At 42.2% G+C, this 16,283-nt stretch overlaps 1 protein-coding gene across 1 annotated transcript in view; it reads right to left on the bottom strand.

Moving 5' to 3' along the window:
* ARHGEF10 (Rho guanine nucleotide exchange factor 10) overlaps positions 1 to 16,283 on the bottom strand; it is a 97,391-nt gene that overhangs the window by 8,931 nt on the left and 72,177 nt on the right. The window contains exon 26 of the mRNA XM_056856664.1: positions 5,847 to 6,021. Coding sequence (XP_056712642.1) covers positions 5,847 to 6,021 — 175 coding nt within the window. The remainder of the gene's footprint in view (positions 1 to 5,846; positions 6,022 to 16,283) is intronic.

Here is a 16,283-nt window from a genome sequence, read left to right as displayed (position 1 = left end):
TATAAAACCAATTAAAACTACAATACATATGTAAAAACACAGAAAAAAGCAATTATAACATAGGGTACCAAGATCATTAAGGAGCCCCATGGCGCAGAGTGGTAAGCTGCAGAACTGCAGTCCAAGCTCTGCCCACGACCTGAGTTCAATCTCAACGGAAGTTGGTTTCAGGTCACCGGCTCAAGGTTGTCTCAGCCTTCCATCCTTCCGAGGTTGGTAAAATGAGTACCCAGCTTGCTGGGGGTAAAGGGAAGATGACTGGGGAAGGCACTGGCAAATCACCCCATAAACAAAGTCTGCCTAGTAAACGTCGGGATGTGATGTCACCCCATGGGTCAGGAATGACCCGGTGCTTGCACAGGGGACCTTTACCTTTTTTACCAAGGTCATTGGGATTGCTGAGGTAATGCCAGATAAAACATAAAAGTCTTCACCTGATGGTGGAAGACAGTATTAGGAGACACATGATTATCCTTCAGGAGGGAGATCCACAATTTTGGTACCATGACTGAAAAGGCCCTCTCAAATTGCCACCCATCTAGCCTCATAAAGCAGGAGTACCCCAAGAAGAGTCTCAGAAGATGAGATTGGGGTTGATGGGATAAGTCAAATGCAAAGCTTTCCGTTACAGCCCCTCCAAGTTTTAAGAAGGAGACACTAATGACACATTCATAGCAATAGTTTTTGGCATCTAAGCCGTTTTAGCTTAAGCCTGTCAATAAATCCCGATGGATATTCTGCCAACGGAACATAACAACAACACTGACTGTGCTCCTTAAAGAAAAGCTGAAGGGGAAACCTGAAGACTTAGTCCTGGCTCAGAGTCTTCTGTACACCCAGAAGATTAATCAAATAATAAGAGAAATCAAATCCCATCAATACAGAACACAAATCTGGACACAGACTCTAAACAGTATCTTCAAAATACAGACATAAACCATCATTATCAAACTGTGTCAGAAGTTATATTTGCTGGCTCAATTTCAAATAATTTAATCAATTTAATTGTTCACAGGATGCTTTTCCCCAGGGTGGGACACTCTAAGCTCCTGCTTTACTGAGGAGCTTAAATACAATACTGTGCTCTTTCTGAGCATGGTTCCTGGGGCTTTCCCTTTTAAGCCAGAGCAAGGGAAAACCTTGGCAAGTTGGAGCTTCTATGCCGATATGACAAGCGAAAAGGGCAGGTGGCACCAGCAGGAAGCAGCGTGGGGACGGCGGCATGTGAATGCTGTCTCTGCACCCTTCTAATCCTCTTGCTGGTGCTTCCACAGCGGGGGTGCAATTTTGCACCTCACGTGGAACCAGGTGGTTTAAGTGCAAAGCAATGATATATAAACTCTGGCTTTTTGGGGGGGATCATATTGTAAAATTTCACTAGATTGCTTATAACTGCTTTGTAACGGTTTTACAGCACTGTAGGCCAGCAAGATACACATTGCTTTCATGAGCAGCCAGCTGGGGTTTTTTTGTTTTTTGTCTAAAAGGACATAGGAGGAGATACGCCCAAAAAATCTAGCAGGTAAAAGTAAGGCTTTTATTGCTGGTTGAAGCTGTATAAAATTTGCCTTGGCTCTCCCAAATAGCTTTTCGTAAATAAATACTTTGTCATTAAGCAAAGACACTGATCTAATTGCAATTAAATTATGAATACATGTGTGCCAAGCATAATTTCTGCTCTTGTCCAGGCCATCAAAATATGTATCATGGACACTGTGCACTTTCAGGTGGTCTACCAGAATAGAGGAAAATTATGAAGGCCTTTTTCCAAACAAGTAATAATATACACCAAATTACAGTTCAGCTCCATCTGTACTTCAGTATTGCAGTACTGTGACCAGCAGGAGCCACTGATGGCTGCCATGGATTGGTGAAGGAAAAGCAAACCATTCAAAGCAATCAGCAGGAAGAAGCAGCAGCAAAGGGAGGGGCATTGCAACCAGCAGAATCATACTTGCTACACAGCGGCTGACTGCTTAGTAGCCTCCAGCACAGGACTGAGGAAGGACATTCTTGCAAGGTGCTCACTGAACTATCCTCTGCCTCAATTGCCACCCCTCAACTGTCTTACTAGTAAGGATATTCCCTCCTCCCTTGATCAATGTGCAGCAGCAGAGAACTGCTTCACCAGCTGCTAGGGTTGCCAACCTCCAGGTACAAGCTGGAGATCTGCTATTACAACTGATCGCCACCCAATAGAGATCAGTTTGCCTGCAGAAAATGGCCGCTTTGGCAATTGGACTATGGCATTGGAGTCCCTCCCCTCCCCAAACCCTGCCCTCCACAGGCTCTGCCCCAAAAATCTCTAAGTATTTCCCAACCTGGAGCTGGCAACCCTACCAGCCGCCCTTGGGAAAGACTCAGCATTGTTACAAGTTGCCTCCACATGAAGGTTTTTCTTTGCTTTGGCGTTCAAACTCTAATTTTTTTTTGTAGTGCTCTAATAATCTTTCCCCTACCTTCACAATGTTCTTTTCTGAACACTTTGGCCATACTTTTTTTTGTGTGTGGAAAGAATACACTCCAAGCACATTATCCCTATGTCTGATGGGCAGTTGCACATTTTCAAAGGTCCCCCCCCCCCCACTGGCACCATTTTCCTGCCATCAGCTGCACTGTATTTTATTTTATGTAAAATGTTTCTATGCCAACTTTCCACCCAACCATGGATCTCCAAAGCGGAAAACATCAAAACACATGAGACCTTTAAAAGAATTAAAAATACAAACTATGGGTCCAACGTTTCGGTGCAACAACCAAGAATGCTCTTTCTTGGGTTGCCACCTATCTAGCCTCAGCTGATGGAGACTCCTAAAGCAGGGCATCTGAAGATGATGAGTAGATTCATAAGGGAGCAGGTGGTCCATCAGGCATTATCTAAGCTGTAGTTTTTTTAAATCTCCTTCCTATCTGCACATATAAAGGCTGGACATGGCCAGAGGTACAAGCTGAAGCCCGTGCCTTCCAATGAGCCAGCCACTGAACCCAGGAATGCAATGTGTGGTTGTCTTTGTTTATCGGTTTATTTATATTGTGTGTTTTCTGTATTGCTGTAAACTGCTTTGGGTTCCGTCAGGGAGAAAAGTGGAGTATAAATACTTAAATAAATAAACAATTCCCTACCATTACCACTGGAGAGCCGGGAGGGTGGGTTAAAAATGGGTAATTCCTACAATGCTTTTTAAACATTTTTTTTTAAAAAAAATGTTTTTAAAAGCCAGGAAAAACCCTCCCAGTGACATAGCAGGGAAACTGGTAGCCACGAGGGGCTGATAGAGGAAACGGCAGAGAAAGCTCCTTTGTGGAAACTGTTGCCAGTGCTCATGCCACCACATTGACAGCAGAACAGAGAGAATCCTTGTTGTGAGGAAGCAGCCAGAGTTGTTCACAAACTGTATCAAATCAGTACCGAATACAGTAGTATCTCTTGTCTACAGATATCTAATTCTAGCAATGCCTACCTGCTACCTAGCAACAATTCCCCTCTGTGTTCAGCACAGGGACATTAGGGTGTAGAACAGACTGCGTTTTAATTTAGAAGCTTTTTAAGGAGCTGCCATTTGATGACTATAATTTAAGAAGGGGCTTACAAATGAACTAGAATAGTCTGTAATACAAAGTTTTACGAACTGCGATTTATCAAAACCATTTTAATTCAGGAGGATGGAGAGGAACAATTTGTTCCAGTTATCAATGAATAGACCTATTAATTGGAGGATAATTATTTCTGATCTAAGAGGTCTGAGTAGAAAGAGTACCAAAACAAGTCTCCAGGAAGCTGGGTAATCAGGGATTACAGTAACTTGGTATTGCTTCATTTGATTCAAAGCACTTCAAGACTGATTTATCTTGATACCAGGTCTCCCCCCACCATCAAAACAGTTTCTTCAAAGCTTTGGAAGTATTTCAATCCCTGCAGTCCTTTCTTCCAGACTGGCACCTAAAATGTTTAGTACAAAAATGAAGTTCCAGCAGATTTCTCAAGAGAGCAATACTCATTCCAGTGCATTCGTTTTGTTTTGGGACTTGTTTGTTCATCTTTCATTCCAAGTTCTTTCATTTTTTCTTCCAAGGGTATCCCATACAGATCTTTTACTGATTCCCCACCCCATTCTCTTCAGTTTTTATCTCCATACAAACCATATTCTTTAATGTCAAGTGGACTTTAGTTATTTAAAAGTTATTAGAATACTAGCAAAACAGTTAAAACAGCTCCACTGTAACTATTTCCCTCTAACAATTTATTTAAACAATAAGAACAAACCAGAATTCTTCAGATAAAACAGAAGGTGCTGCAACCGGATGGGATTGATATCAGAGGAGATGGATATATAACATATAAACATATATAAATGATTACCAAAAGCTCTTCAACAGAAAAATACTGTTTAGATCACCTTTTATCTCCATGGCAATGACAACAGAGACTAAGTATCTTCCCATTAGGTTTTCCCTTCTCTAATGAACACATAGATATATTCACTTCTAACTACAGTCCAAAGAGTTCACATCTCACAGTACAAAACAGGATTCCTTTTGCACGAAGACAGACTGAATGCACTGAAACAGACTGCCTGGTTTATGTGTTAAAGTGAAACTAAGAGGTTGGAAGAGGGCTGTAGAAGAACACAAATGTTATTTTGTTTAAATTAGTTCACATTTTGAAGCTAATGGAAATATTGCCGGTCAGAAGGGGTGGCAATGGATAGCAGTGTATCTATATATTTATGAGCAATTAAGAAAACAAAACAAGCTCTTCTCAGTTAGGGAATCATTGGGAAAAAGAGATAATTGTGGTGGATCTATACCCTATCCTACCATCCACTGAGCAAAGTTTATTTATGTATTTATTTATTAAAGTATGTACACCCCCACTTTTGCTTTTGGCTCAAGTTTGAAGCCACTTTCCAACTTAAGTTGGTAGAAGGCTACTTGCAGGATGACTGGATACACCCTGTTTTTTCAGGCTACCCACTGCAAATAAAGCTGAAGGAAAAGGAGAACTTGAATGGAATTATGGAAAGACAGGGATCAGGGCTATTGCATATTGGTCAAAGAACATTGCCAGTCCTTGGGGAACCTTATTTTACTCCTTGAAGAGTACTAAAATTACACATCTCCAGTCAAATAATATAAGTTTTGAATTGGACTGTCTTGGTTTCAGTTAGGGTTGCCACCCTTCAGGTGGTGGCTGGAGATCTCCTGGGATTTCAACTGATCTCCAGGCAACAGAGATTAGTTCACCTAGAGAAAATGGCTGGCTTGGAGGATGGACTCTATGGCACTGTATCCCGCTGAGGTCCCTCTTGTCCCCTTCCCCAAACCCCACCCTCCCCAGGCTCCACCCCCAAAATCTCTAGGTATTTCCCAACCCTAGTTTCAGAGCATGCTTATAATGGACTGCCTTTCATTTTTAAATGCCAGCATCAAATCTGTATGTGTGTGAACATGCACATTTACACTGTAATTTAAATTATACAAGACATCATTCTGGAATTTTCTTTTTATTCCCCCCTTCCCAAATCACTTTTGATTATACGAACATAGTTTTCCCAACTCCCACTAGAATAAATAAAAGCAAATACTGGGATTTACTGGAATTCTTGTCCCTCCACCCCCATTATTCATAAATGTGTTTCCATTTTTTTAGAATGTCTGTGAAAACTCTGATGGAAAACCTATCCAAGTCACAGCCTACTTGAGATCTCCATGTAGGCTAAAATTATGACCGAACTACCTATACTCATGACTGTGATCAGAAAGAGTTACAGTTTAGGAGACATGTTCATAAAACACCAAGGACTGCTAAAGGAAGCATGGGTGCCATTAAATAAGCATATCTGTACCTGGTAACATATTGTGAACAAGAGTAGCAACATTCACATCTTGGAGGTGCTTAAGGGTTTCGGTGTGGAAAAGGCGAAGGGTGGATCCTGATGTGAAGGCGATCCAGATTCCAACTCCTGCCACAGCCATATGGGAAATCACCATCCCTTCTTCTTGATGAGCTTCAAAGTGGCACTGAGTTACAGAGAGACAGAAGTCAAAAGTCATGAAGCAGAACCAAACTCAATAGTCTGCATGTCATTGTTCTCTCAGGTAGGAAAGAGCATGTAGTAGTAATAACATGCAATGAACGCTCTCTATTTCTATGTTATTTCCCATGGCAAAGAAGGCAGAATTATCAATGCTGGAAAACTCGGATGATTATTAGGAAACTGCAGCCTCTAGTCACTAGTATTTTTATTGCTAAATGCCTACTAGAAATCACTTATTCACACGAGGAACTCAGATTTTGTTTTCTACAGACCATTTTTTAAGCTTGGGTATCCCTCAATACAGTGGAGTGGATCCAGACTAAACTGGCAATTTATACCAATTCCCCTTTCTCACTGCAGATCCCTTCATGTGATTCCTCAGGGTCCCCTGTTCCCCAGAGTAGCACTGCATGGAGATCAGTGAGCAGCAGTTGGAGAGAAGAAGACAGGAAAGTTCTATTCTGCCACTGGAAAATTTAGTCTGGATCCAACCCAGAATGTAGAAGATAAGAGTGTTAAATAGAGAGACCCAGGTTCAAATCCCTACTCAGCCATGAAGCACCCTAATCTTGAACTAACGGCTGTGTCACAGCCTCACAGGATTGTTGGGAGAATAAAAACGAAGATAGGAGAGGACCATACATGCCACTCTGAGCTCCACAGGAGAAGGCTGGGATAAAAATGTAAAAATTAAAATAGGTGGAAAAATTGTGATAATATCCATTTTTTAAACATTGCATGAACATTAAAACAACAATACAGAACCAAGAAGAGGCCAGTCCTAAGTGATAGTACTATGTGCATACTTTACTGGGCACAAAAAAAAATACATTATACGTGATTCGTCCTAAAGCATACTTCCAAGAGTTGAATATTTAACAAGTTGTGGAAACAGTCTTTCACTGCATGACAGGTTCCCCTGATGCAAGGAGCTTCCATTCATGCAAGAATAGAGTTCTGCAGTGAGACAAAAAGCACCTCGCACCAGAAGAAAGTATTGCATAACCAAGAAGCAGCTTTGCAACAGTAGAACATGTGATACAAACAGCTTAGGTTAGCATCCAAGGCACTGATTCAAAAATCCATGCAACTTATGTTATATCTTGAATTTATTCTGGTAAGGATATGGTCAAAAAGTTTCACTTGAGGATAACAATGGGCTGGTTCCTGCAGAAAAACAGTTCTGAATTCTCTCTTTCAGAAATATGGGAACAGATGGCACGATCCAAAGAAAAGAACACAGCAATGAAGAAGAAAATCATATGGCCAAGAAAGGTAACATTAATTTTGTCAAAGCAGTTTTTACTAAAGTTAATCATGACATATGGGTCAATGAAGAACTAAAATCCACTTTGAGAAAAATCTGAAGTATTGAAATGCCATATCCTTTACTGATTTTAATTTGAAGATGCATTCAAGACTGAGCATACACAAGAAAAAAAAAGAATGCTGTTATTAGGGATAAATTAAATCTCTCAAAGTGGGTTATTTGGGGATCATCGGTTGCTGTGATACATTATCATCATGTGATACCATGCAGTAGTATTGCTTTCTTTATGGTTAATATAGGTTAGCAAGTATTATGATTATTAGTAATTGAAAAGATGGCCTTTGGAAGTGGTGAGGGGGCTGTTGGATGCATTGGTATTCCAGTGAGAAATACTGGGATGCAGGGAAACATCAGTACCACAGAACAACTTGTTTGCATAGCTATTATATCTGCTGGTAAACAAATATGTGCAGGCAATATAGACTCATCTCCTCTCATGGATTGTGTCAGCAACCAAAGAGCTCAGGTTCCTATAATGCTATTTCTCAGTGTGCCTCTATATTAAGGATACAGGAGATTTTTTTCCCCATGCACAAAAAGCAAAACACCTCTGGGATAAGCTTTCTCCCAGGTAAGATGCTGTTGAGTGATGCCACTGTGCAGCATACACTACTGAAAGTGTGTACAGCATGTCTCTATTTATTTATGTAATTCATTAGTACCCCACCTTTCTCCCCAATGGGGACCCAAAGAAGCTTACATCATTCTCCTCTCCTTCATTTTATCCTCACAACAACCTTGTGAGGATTAGGTTAGGCTGAGAGTATGTGGCTGGCCAAAGGTCACCCAGTGAACTTCCATGGAACGAGTGGGGATTCAAACCTGGGTCTCTCAGATACGAATCCAACATTCTTAACTACTACACAACACTCGCTTCTCTAGGGAAGCGATTCACACTGTCCAAACATGTAGTGCCGCCCTTGTCTTCTAACTTAATATGTTGTTTCTTTTGATTCATTTATTTATAGTGGGTTGGATGCAAAGAAACCGTGAGCAGAGTTCTACTGGGGGATGCTTCCCATCTTCAACAGTCCACCGATTCACCAAGAAAGCTGCTCCTAAGGTTTAGCGACACTCAGAAATCCTATAGAACCAGCATGGTGGAAATCAGGACTCCTGTTTCATAGGCTCACATGGCTACTTTGGATTAGGGTTGTCAACTCCAGGCTGAGGGAGCTCAGCAGGGATGTGATGTCATAGAGTCCACCCTCTGAAGCTGCCCTTGTCTCCAGGGGAAATGTTCCCTGTAGTTTGGAGATCAGTTGTAATCCCGAGAGATGGATTTGTACCTATTTGTTTAATGCACTTATATGCTGCTTTTCCATAAAGGTAAAGGTCCCATGTGCAAGCACCGGGTCATTCCTGACCCATGGGGTGACGTCACATCCCAACGTTTCCTAGGCAGACTTTGTTTACGGGGTGGTTTGCCAGTGCCTTCCCCAGTCCTCTTCCCTTTACCCCCAGCAAGCTGGGTACTCATTTTACCGACCTCGGAAGGAAGGCTGAGTCAACCTTGAGCCGGCTACCTGAAACCAACTTCCGTTGGGATCAAACTCAGGTAGTGAGCAGAGTTTGGACTGCAGTACTGCAGCTTAACACCATACCACAGATTAAAATACATATTTAAAAGCAATTAATAAAACCAACAAGACAATCCACAACAAAATCCAGGGAGATACTTAGCTCAACCCAACCTTTTTCTACTAGACATTTCCTTCTATTAATGTCCTGAATGACACACTCTTTTTCTCTCTATCTACTGTAATAATTCCTTTTTGAAATCGTAACTGGCTAAATTCCAAACAGCTCTGTGGAATTCAGTGGAGCTGTTTCTGATTCATACCCAACGAGAACTGGCAGTAAACGTCAATTTTCAAATATGCTTCTGCTCAGTGGGGTTCCAGACAAATGAAAATCAATGTCACTTTTAAAAGTCTCTCAAGAAAAAAACAAGGGAACTTCTCCAGAGAGATAAAAGGTACATATCAATCTAAAAAGCCCACAGAGGCTGTTTATTAACATATTCAATATTGATGAATACAGAACAACACATAGAAAATAAATTGCACTGTTATTTCAAAACACCACCTGGTTAGGAAGATTTTTAAGAAAGCCTACTCCCCAGAGCCGTGGAGTGCTACTGGATATGGTTTTGCTTTTTGGAAACAGATTGTGAGTGTAGCTAGAGTTATTATTATTTTTAATCTTTTCCGTTTACTGAGTAGGTTCTGCCCCTTCCTGGATCAAAAAGACCCTGCCATGTCAATCCCTACTTCCGTAAAAATCCAGGCTAGACTACTATAACGTGCTTTACATATGGATACCCTTGAACAGAATTAGAAGGCTCAGCTGGTGCAAGATATTGTTGCCCATCTTTTAACAGACGCTGAAAAATTTGAGCTTATCCAACCAGCGATACGCCAACAGCACCCATTATTGGCATGTTTTTGGGTCCCCATTCAAGGTTCTGGTTTTGACCTAGAAGGTATTCTTTGACAATTAAGCCACTGCTTCTTCCTACAGTAGCTCCTGTCAGGTGTCGACCCACTTTGTATGCCTCATTGCCAGGAGGTTAGAACAGTAACAGAGGCAAGCAGGGTTCACAGTAGAAGGGCTCTTAGGGATCAGTATGAGCTCCCTGTAGACCAAAGGAAGAAATTGTCTCTGGCTGTTTTCCTAAAGGGCCACAAAATGTTAAAATTATTTTGGCAGATAGTTGGTCCCATTCACATTGTTTTTTATAATTATTGTTTTACAGTTATTCTTTATGTGTGTGTGTATGTATAAAGTGCTGTCAAGTCACAGCTAACTTATATCGATTCCATAGGGTTTTCAAGGCAAAAGATAAACAGAGGTGGTTTACTATTGCCTGCCTCTGCATAGCAACCCTGGAATTTCTTGGTGGTCTCCCATCCAAATACTAACCAGGGCTGATCCTGCTTAGCAGCCAACATCTGACAAGAATGAGCTAGCCTGGGCCATTCAGGTCAGGACTATTCTTTATAGGTTTCACTTTGTGGTTCCATTTTAATTTGTTATTTCAAAATATTGTACACTGATCCAAACACTAGAAACAGTCAACATATATTTTATATACTTGGAAAATAAATGAGAACATAAAAGGGTTAATTTGGTATATGAATGGGCAGTTGATTTCTGGGAGATACTGAGCCATACATCATAGGAAAGGGGGCTTCAGAAGCCTTAGCAGATACATGGAAGTTCTTCATGGGGTTCTTTGGACCAGGCAGAAGATAAACATTTCCCATTTCATTTTTCTTTCTCATTCACACCTCAAATTTGAGAGAGCGGAGGTCAGGTCTCCTCAATATATATTACTCTTTGCTATTTCATAATGGCTGCCAGATAGGGCTGCAGTTCAGTTAAACTCCTTTTTTATCACAGCATTTTGCCCAAATACCAGTGCGTCCCCAGCAGCGCTGGAGAAACACTGTCATTTCCAGTGCCTATGAGAAGTGACCTTGTCGCGCCAGGTTGCAGCTTCCAGATATCCCCGTTTTTCCAGCAAATTCCTCCCCTCCCCCCCCCCTTGGCCAACTGATTGGCAGTGGGGGGTAGTGGATGGAGGTGAGAAATTCTCTGGCCCAGCGGGAAGCTGACAGCCCGACTGCAAGAGGGGTGAGAGCTCCCCCTGTTTTCTTTCCATTTCCTGCTGCTTCTAATCTTCCAATTTACTTAGTTCTAACTAAGCTACTACTATTTGGGAAGCCAACTGCAGTATTTTCCCTGCCCCCTGAGTTGGCTTCATATTAGCATTAGCTATTGCAGAGGCAGGTGATGTGAATACAATGAAGAGTCAAGGGTCACAATGGCCTTCAAAAACTTCAGTTAACATTAAAGTTAAGTGATATTCCTTAAATTAAAAACATGAAAGATTTTTCTTACAGTAGTAAAGTAGTACTTTCATTGAAGGGCCATCTCTTCCCATGTTGACTAGCATGTCAGCTAAGAACCCCTTCTCTGTGCCCTGGCCTGCAGAGGTGAGGTAGGTTGTGACTACAGAGAGGGCTTTTTTGGAGGTGGCGCCACACCGTTGGAATGCCCTCTTCCTTGAGGCTCCCCTGGCACCTACCTTACTTTTCTTTAGGCAGCAGACAAAAACATTTCTCATTATCCAGGCTTTTAACTAATAGTATAAATCGATTTTGCTGTTTTATGGTCTGTTACAAGCTTGAGAACCGCTTTATCAATACCGTTTTAGACTGCTCTGTTTTTATGACCTGACATATTTTTTATTTAGGTGGGACTTGGGGATCTCCTGGAATTACAGGTCAGTTCCCCTGGAGAAAATGGCTCTATGGCATTGTACCCTACTGGAATATTTGTCCTCCCTACTGAAATATTTGTCCTCCCCAGGCTCCATTCCCAAATCTCCAGGAGTTTTCCAACCTGGATCTGGCAACACACACACCCATCTCTTGCCAGGGGGGACCTGGCATTCCTTGCTTGACTTGTTTTATTTACTTGTTGAACAGGTTCCTGTTCTGGAGGGGTAACATACAAATTTTGTAAAAGATATTCCCCCTTCCTCTACTCTAACCTGCCCCAGAATAAATGTGCACCTAGCCAGTCCAACTGGACTGAAAGTAATAAGAATTTGCCTGAAAAACTGGAACATTACCATCATCTTATATAGATTCTCATTTTGCCATATTGGGCTTGTGCCACATTTGGATATGAAGGAGGCCATGGTTGCTGATGATCCCTAGCCCAAAAAGTTCCTGGCTGTCCTCTACCAGGGCCAGGGACTTTTTGGCTTTGGCCCCGGCCTAGTGGAATGCTATGCCAAGTGAGATCAGGACTTGAAGTAGTTCCACAGAGTCTGTAAAGCTGAGCTGTTCCACCAGGCATACGGTTGACGGCAGCAAAGGTTTCCACCCTGCTGGCCTCCATTCCCTTCCTTCCTTTTTCTTTATTATGATGGATTCTTCTGATTATTTATTTTGTTGGAATTTCTTATTCCCTTATTTCCTCTGTATTGTTTCCTGTCATTGCATTTGTGCTGTTTATGGGCTGAGGGTGCCTGGATTTTTAAATTATGTGTTTAATTGTAAATGATGGTTATTTTAATTGAATTGAAATGTTGTGAGCTGCTCTGAGCCTGACCTGGTCAGGAATGGGTGGCATAAAAGTCCAATAAATAAATAAATGGATATATATTTCTATTGCAAAGTCCTACTATGATCTAATTAGCCCACGATTAGAGGAGGAAAAAAAGAATGGAAATAAAATGGCAGTACTGTGCTGCAAAGGTCACTGTGCTGCAAGGTCACCCGGCTGGCTTCATGTGTAGGAGTAGGGAAACCAATCCAGTTCTCCAGAGTAGAGCCCACCGCTCCAGACCACCGCTCTTAACCATGACACCACGCTGGCTCTTAAAACACTGAAGCAGCAGCCACCAGGCCTCCTCCCACTCTCCCCTCATTTGCCATAATTGTGCCATGTGAGCTGTTTCGTTCTTTAATCCGAGAGAAAATGAACACCCGAAGCCACTATGGTGCTTTCCCAAACAGGGGCAGAGAATACAGCCCTACGGTTGATGCCAGTTTGGGGAGCTCTTTCTTTCCTCTGTCAGAGAAAAAGCGAACAGGTACTCATGTTAGTCATAGCCCTCCACTTGGACTTCCCATTAGGGCAATGTGAAAATCTGATGAAGTACTATGGCAGCTGTTTCTGCAAAAGCTTTCTGTTGACTCTCTCCAGAGCTCTATCTTTGCATTTTTCCTCACACAGCCCTCTCCTCGAGGCCTTTACTTCTCTCTCAAGTGCTCTCGCTCTATGGCAACGCAAGAGTTTCACCACATATTTTGAATCCCACGGAGGAATCTTTTAAAAACAGTGGCGCCTGAGTTGTCCCACCATTGTTATGGCAGCCCATTGCACAGTTGCATCATTCTCTTCCCCCCACTTACACTCACAGTACAGACCCCTTTGTGATTCCTGCCCCAAGGAGCGGTGCCAAGGACTGAGACAGGCTTTCTCAGGCATAGCAGGACTCCATATAATGGGCCCCATTGTTCAGGAGAAGCAACTGACTTTTTACCACTTTGGCAGAGAAAGAATGAACGGTATTTAGTCATACTACCAAGGAACATGGGGTATTTTTTTGCTTATCTGGCACATTTCAGATGCCTTTGTTTGCTTTTTAAAATAGCAACGTAATGTGTTTCATCCACAAAAATATGGAAGAGTAGGATTATTCTAAATCAAACTTTGTCACATTTTTTTTCAAAATACCAGGATGAAAGCTCAATGTAATAAACTTGACGGATGCTGAGTTTTTACGTACATTGGGTACCCACTAGACTGAGGCGGCAACTTTTCCGATAAAGCAACTTGTTAAGCAGGACTGTACAGGCAAACTGAACTTGGTATCCTCGGGCTAGTCACTCTCTCTCAGCTGAATCGACCTCACAGAGTTATTGTTGTGAGGACAGAATTGAACACGTGAAGCTGCCTTATACTGAACCAGATCCTTGGTCCATCAAAGTCAGTATTGCCTAAGCAGGCTGGCAGCGGCTCTCCAGGGTCTCAGATAGAGGTCTTTCACATCACCTACTTGCCTAGTCCCTTTAACTGGAGATGGAAGAGAGTAGAACAATAGTTGTAAGTAGGGGTGTGTACCCAAAACTTTTCTGGTATTTTTCAGATGTGGGTATCATACACCTAGAAATTTTTGGTAAATTAAAAAAAAAAAAAACCGAATCCCCATACGTATATGGGTTTCCCCCCAGCTTTTTCCAATTTCTGAAAATTTTTGGGTCTATTAGACTCTATGAGGAATCTTTGCGGGGATGTGGGGGGCTGTTTTTAAGTTGTGTGTGTGCGTGTGAAGTGCCGTCAAGTCGCAGCTGACTTATGGCGACCCCTTTTGGGGTTTTCATGGCAAGAGACTAACAGAGGTGGTTTGCCAGTGCCTTCCTCTGCACAGCAACCCTGGTATTCCTTGTGGTCTCCCATCCAAATACTAACCAGGGCTGACCCTGCTTAGCTTCTGAGATCTGATGAGATCAGGCTAGCCTGGGCCATACAGGTCAGGGCGTTTTTAAGTTGGAGGCACCAAATTTGCAGCACAGCTGATTCTCCTTAGAAGAGCTCCTGAGTTTTGTAAAGATTGGGTAGGAGGTGCAGTTTTAGGGCCCCCCAAAGAGGGTGCCCCAACCACCCTCCATTGTTTCCAATAGAGGAAAATGGGGCCCCATGAAATTGGACCCCCTGATCCAAACTTTACCAAACTAGGGGTTCATGTAAGGAAAGGCACCAGCAGCCATGCTGCAAATTTGATGCCTCTACCTTGAAAAACCACTCCCAAAGCCCCACAAAGAATTCCCATAGATTGGACAAACACTTGTCAATGATGCTCTAGGCCAAAGGTTCCCAAACTGTCCTCCAAAGAGCACTTGGTGTGCCGCGAAACGTCTCTGAGTGCTCCATGAAGAGATTGGAAAGAAAAATACTACTGTCATTCAGTTTAGTATATAGGTGCTAGGTGAAAATTAGTGCTCCGTGACAAATTTCTCTCATGAAAAGTGCTCCATGACTCAAAAAGTTTGGGAAACTCTGCTCTAGGCTGATCCTGCATCAAGTTGGACTAGATGGCCTATATGGCCCCTTCCAACTCTATGATTCTATGATTCTTCTGTGCAATTGACCTATGTCAAACCAGATAATCTAGCAAGAGAGATTTCCAACCATAGCTGCAAATGATGAGGGTATGGGAAAATTTTCCGGTTCCATTGCAGTCTATGGGGAATCTTTGCAAGTCTCTGGGGGGTTTAAAGTAGAGGCACCAAATCTGCAGCATACCTACTGGTGACTCTCCTTACATAAACCCCTGAGTTTGGTAAAGAATGGGTCAGGGGGTCCACTTTTATTGGTCCCCATATTTTCCTCCATTTGGGGGCCAATAAAATTAGAATCCCTGACCCAATCATTTCCAAACTTGGGGGTTCGTGTAAGGAGAATCACCAGCAGCTCTGCTGCAAGTTTGGTGCCTCTACCTTAAAAACTGCCCCCCCCAGAGCCTGCAAAGATTCCCCACAGATTATAATAGAACCATGCTCTAAATTTTAAAGAACTGCCCAACCTGCTGCACAGCACGAATCAGGCAATGGCAGGTTTAAGGAGCTCTTTAACTGAAGCCCGAAAAACCAAAAAAAATTGGGCTTTTTCTAATAATGCTTTTTTCAACTACAGTCAAATGGCGCCTTTTTTCCAGCTGAAAAAAAAAAAAGCCGGAAAAGCTACATAAAACACACATGCTAAAATGTACATGACAGGAAAGTAATGGTGGAGAGTGGAACTAGTCCCTAGAGCTAAGCTTGTATTGTGAAATCTTAATCAATATTAAAAAAAACACTTACTATGCGCCACAATGCCTGCCCAGGAACTGTAGGAAAGAGCACTGGCTAATCGGGGCGTACCAACTGCATTGGCATCACTGGTATGAGCATTCCAGACAAATTTCATACAATATTTTGTTAAGCTTTTGCCTAGCTTTTTTTGAATCTAATTTTGTAATCTAAATTCATAAATTTAGGAAAAAAGCAAAAAGCACTGGTATTCATATGCTGGGGCAGCCTAATGACTTGTAGAATTGCACTAGGACAGATTTTGGCAGGTTGGAAGTTTCGCTTGCCCGAGAAAATCAGAGCTGCTGTGACTATAAGAGCATTTGGCCTCACTAATCCCACTCCTGCCAGTACATTCTTGTCCCAGTGCTCTTATGAGCAGCCTTTGGAGCCTACTGAAATGACTGCAACTGGCACAATCCTGTGCCAGCCTCAATTTGCTGGAAAATTTTCTGGGGCTTTCTCTCTTGCCTAGGACAGTTCTTTTAATAGTTGCAGAATCCTTTAAATATTAAAAAAAAATCACTTGTTCCTTAAAAAATA

The sequence above is a fragment of the Euleptes europaea genome, chromosome 10, assembly GCF_029931775.1.
Source record: "Euleptes europaea isolate rEulEur1 chromosome 10, rEulEur1.hap1, whole genome shotgun sequence".
In the NCBI taxonomy this organism is placed as follows: Eukaryota; Metazoa; Chordata; class Lepidosauria; order Squamata; family Sphaerodactylidae; genus Euleptes; species Euleptes europaea.
This window is presented reverse-complemented; position numbering and strand designations above follow the sequence as displayed.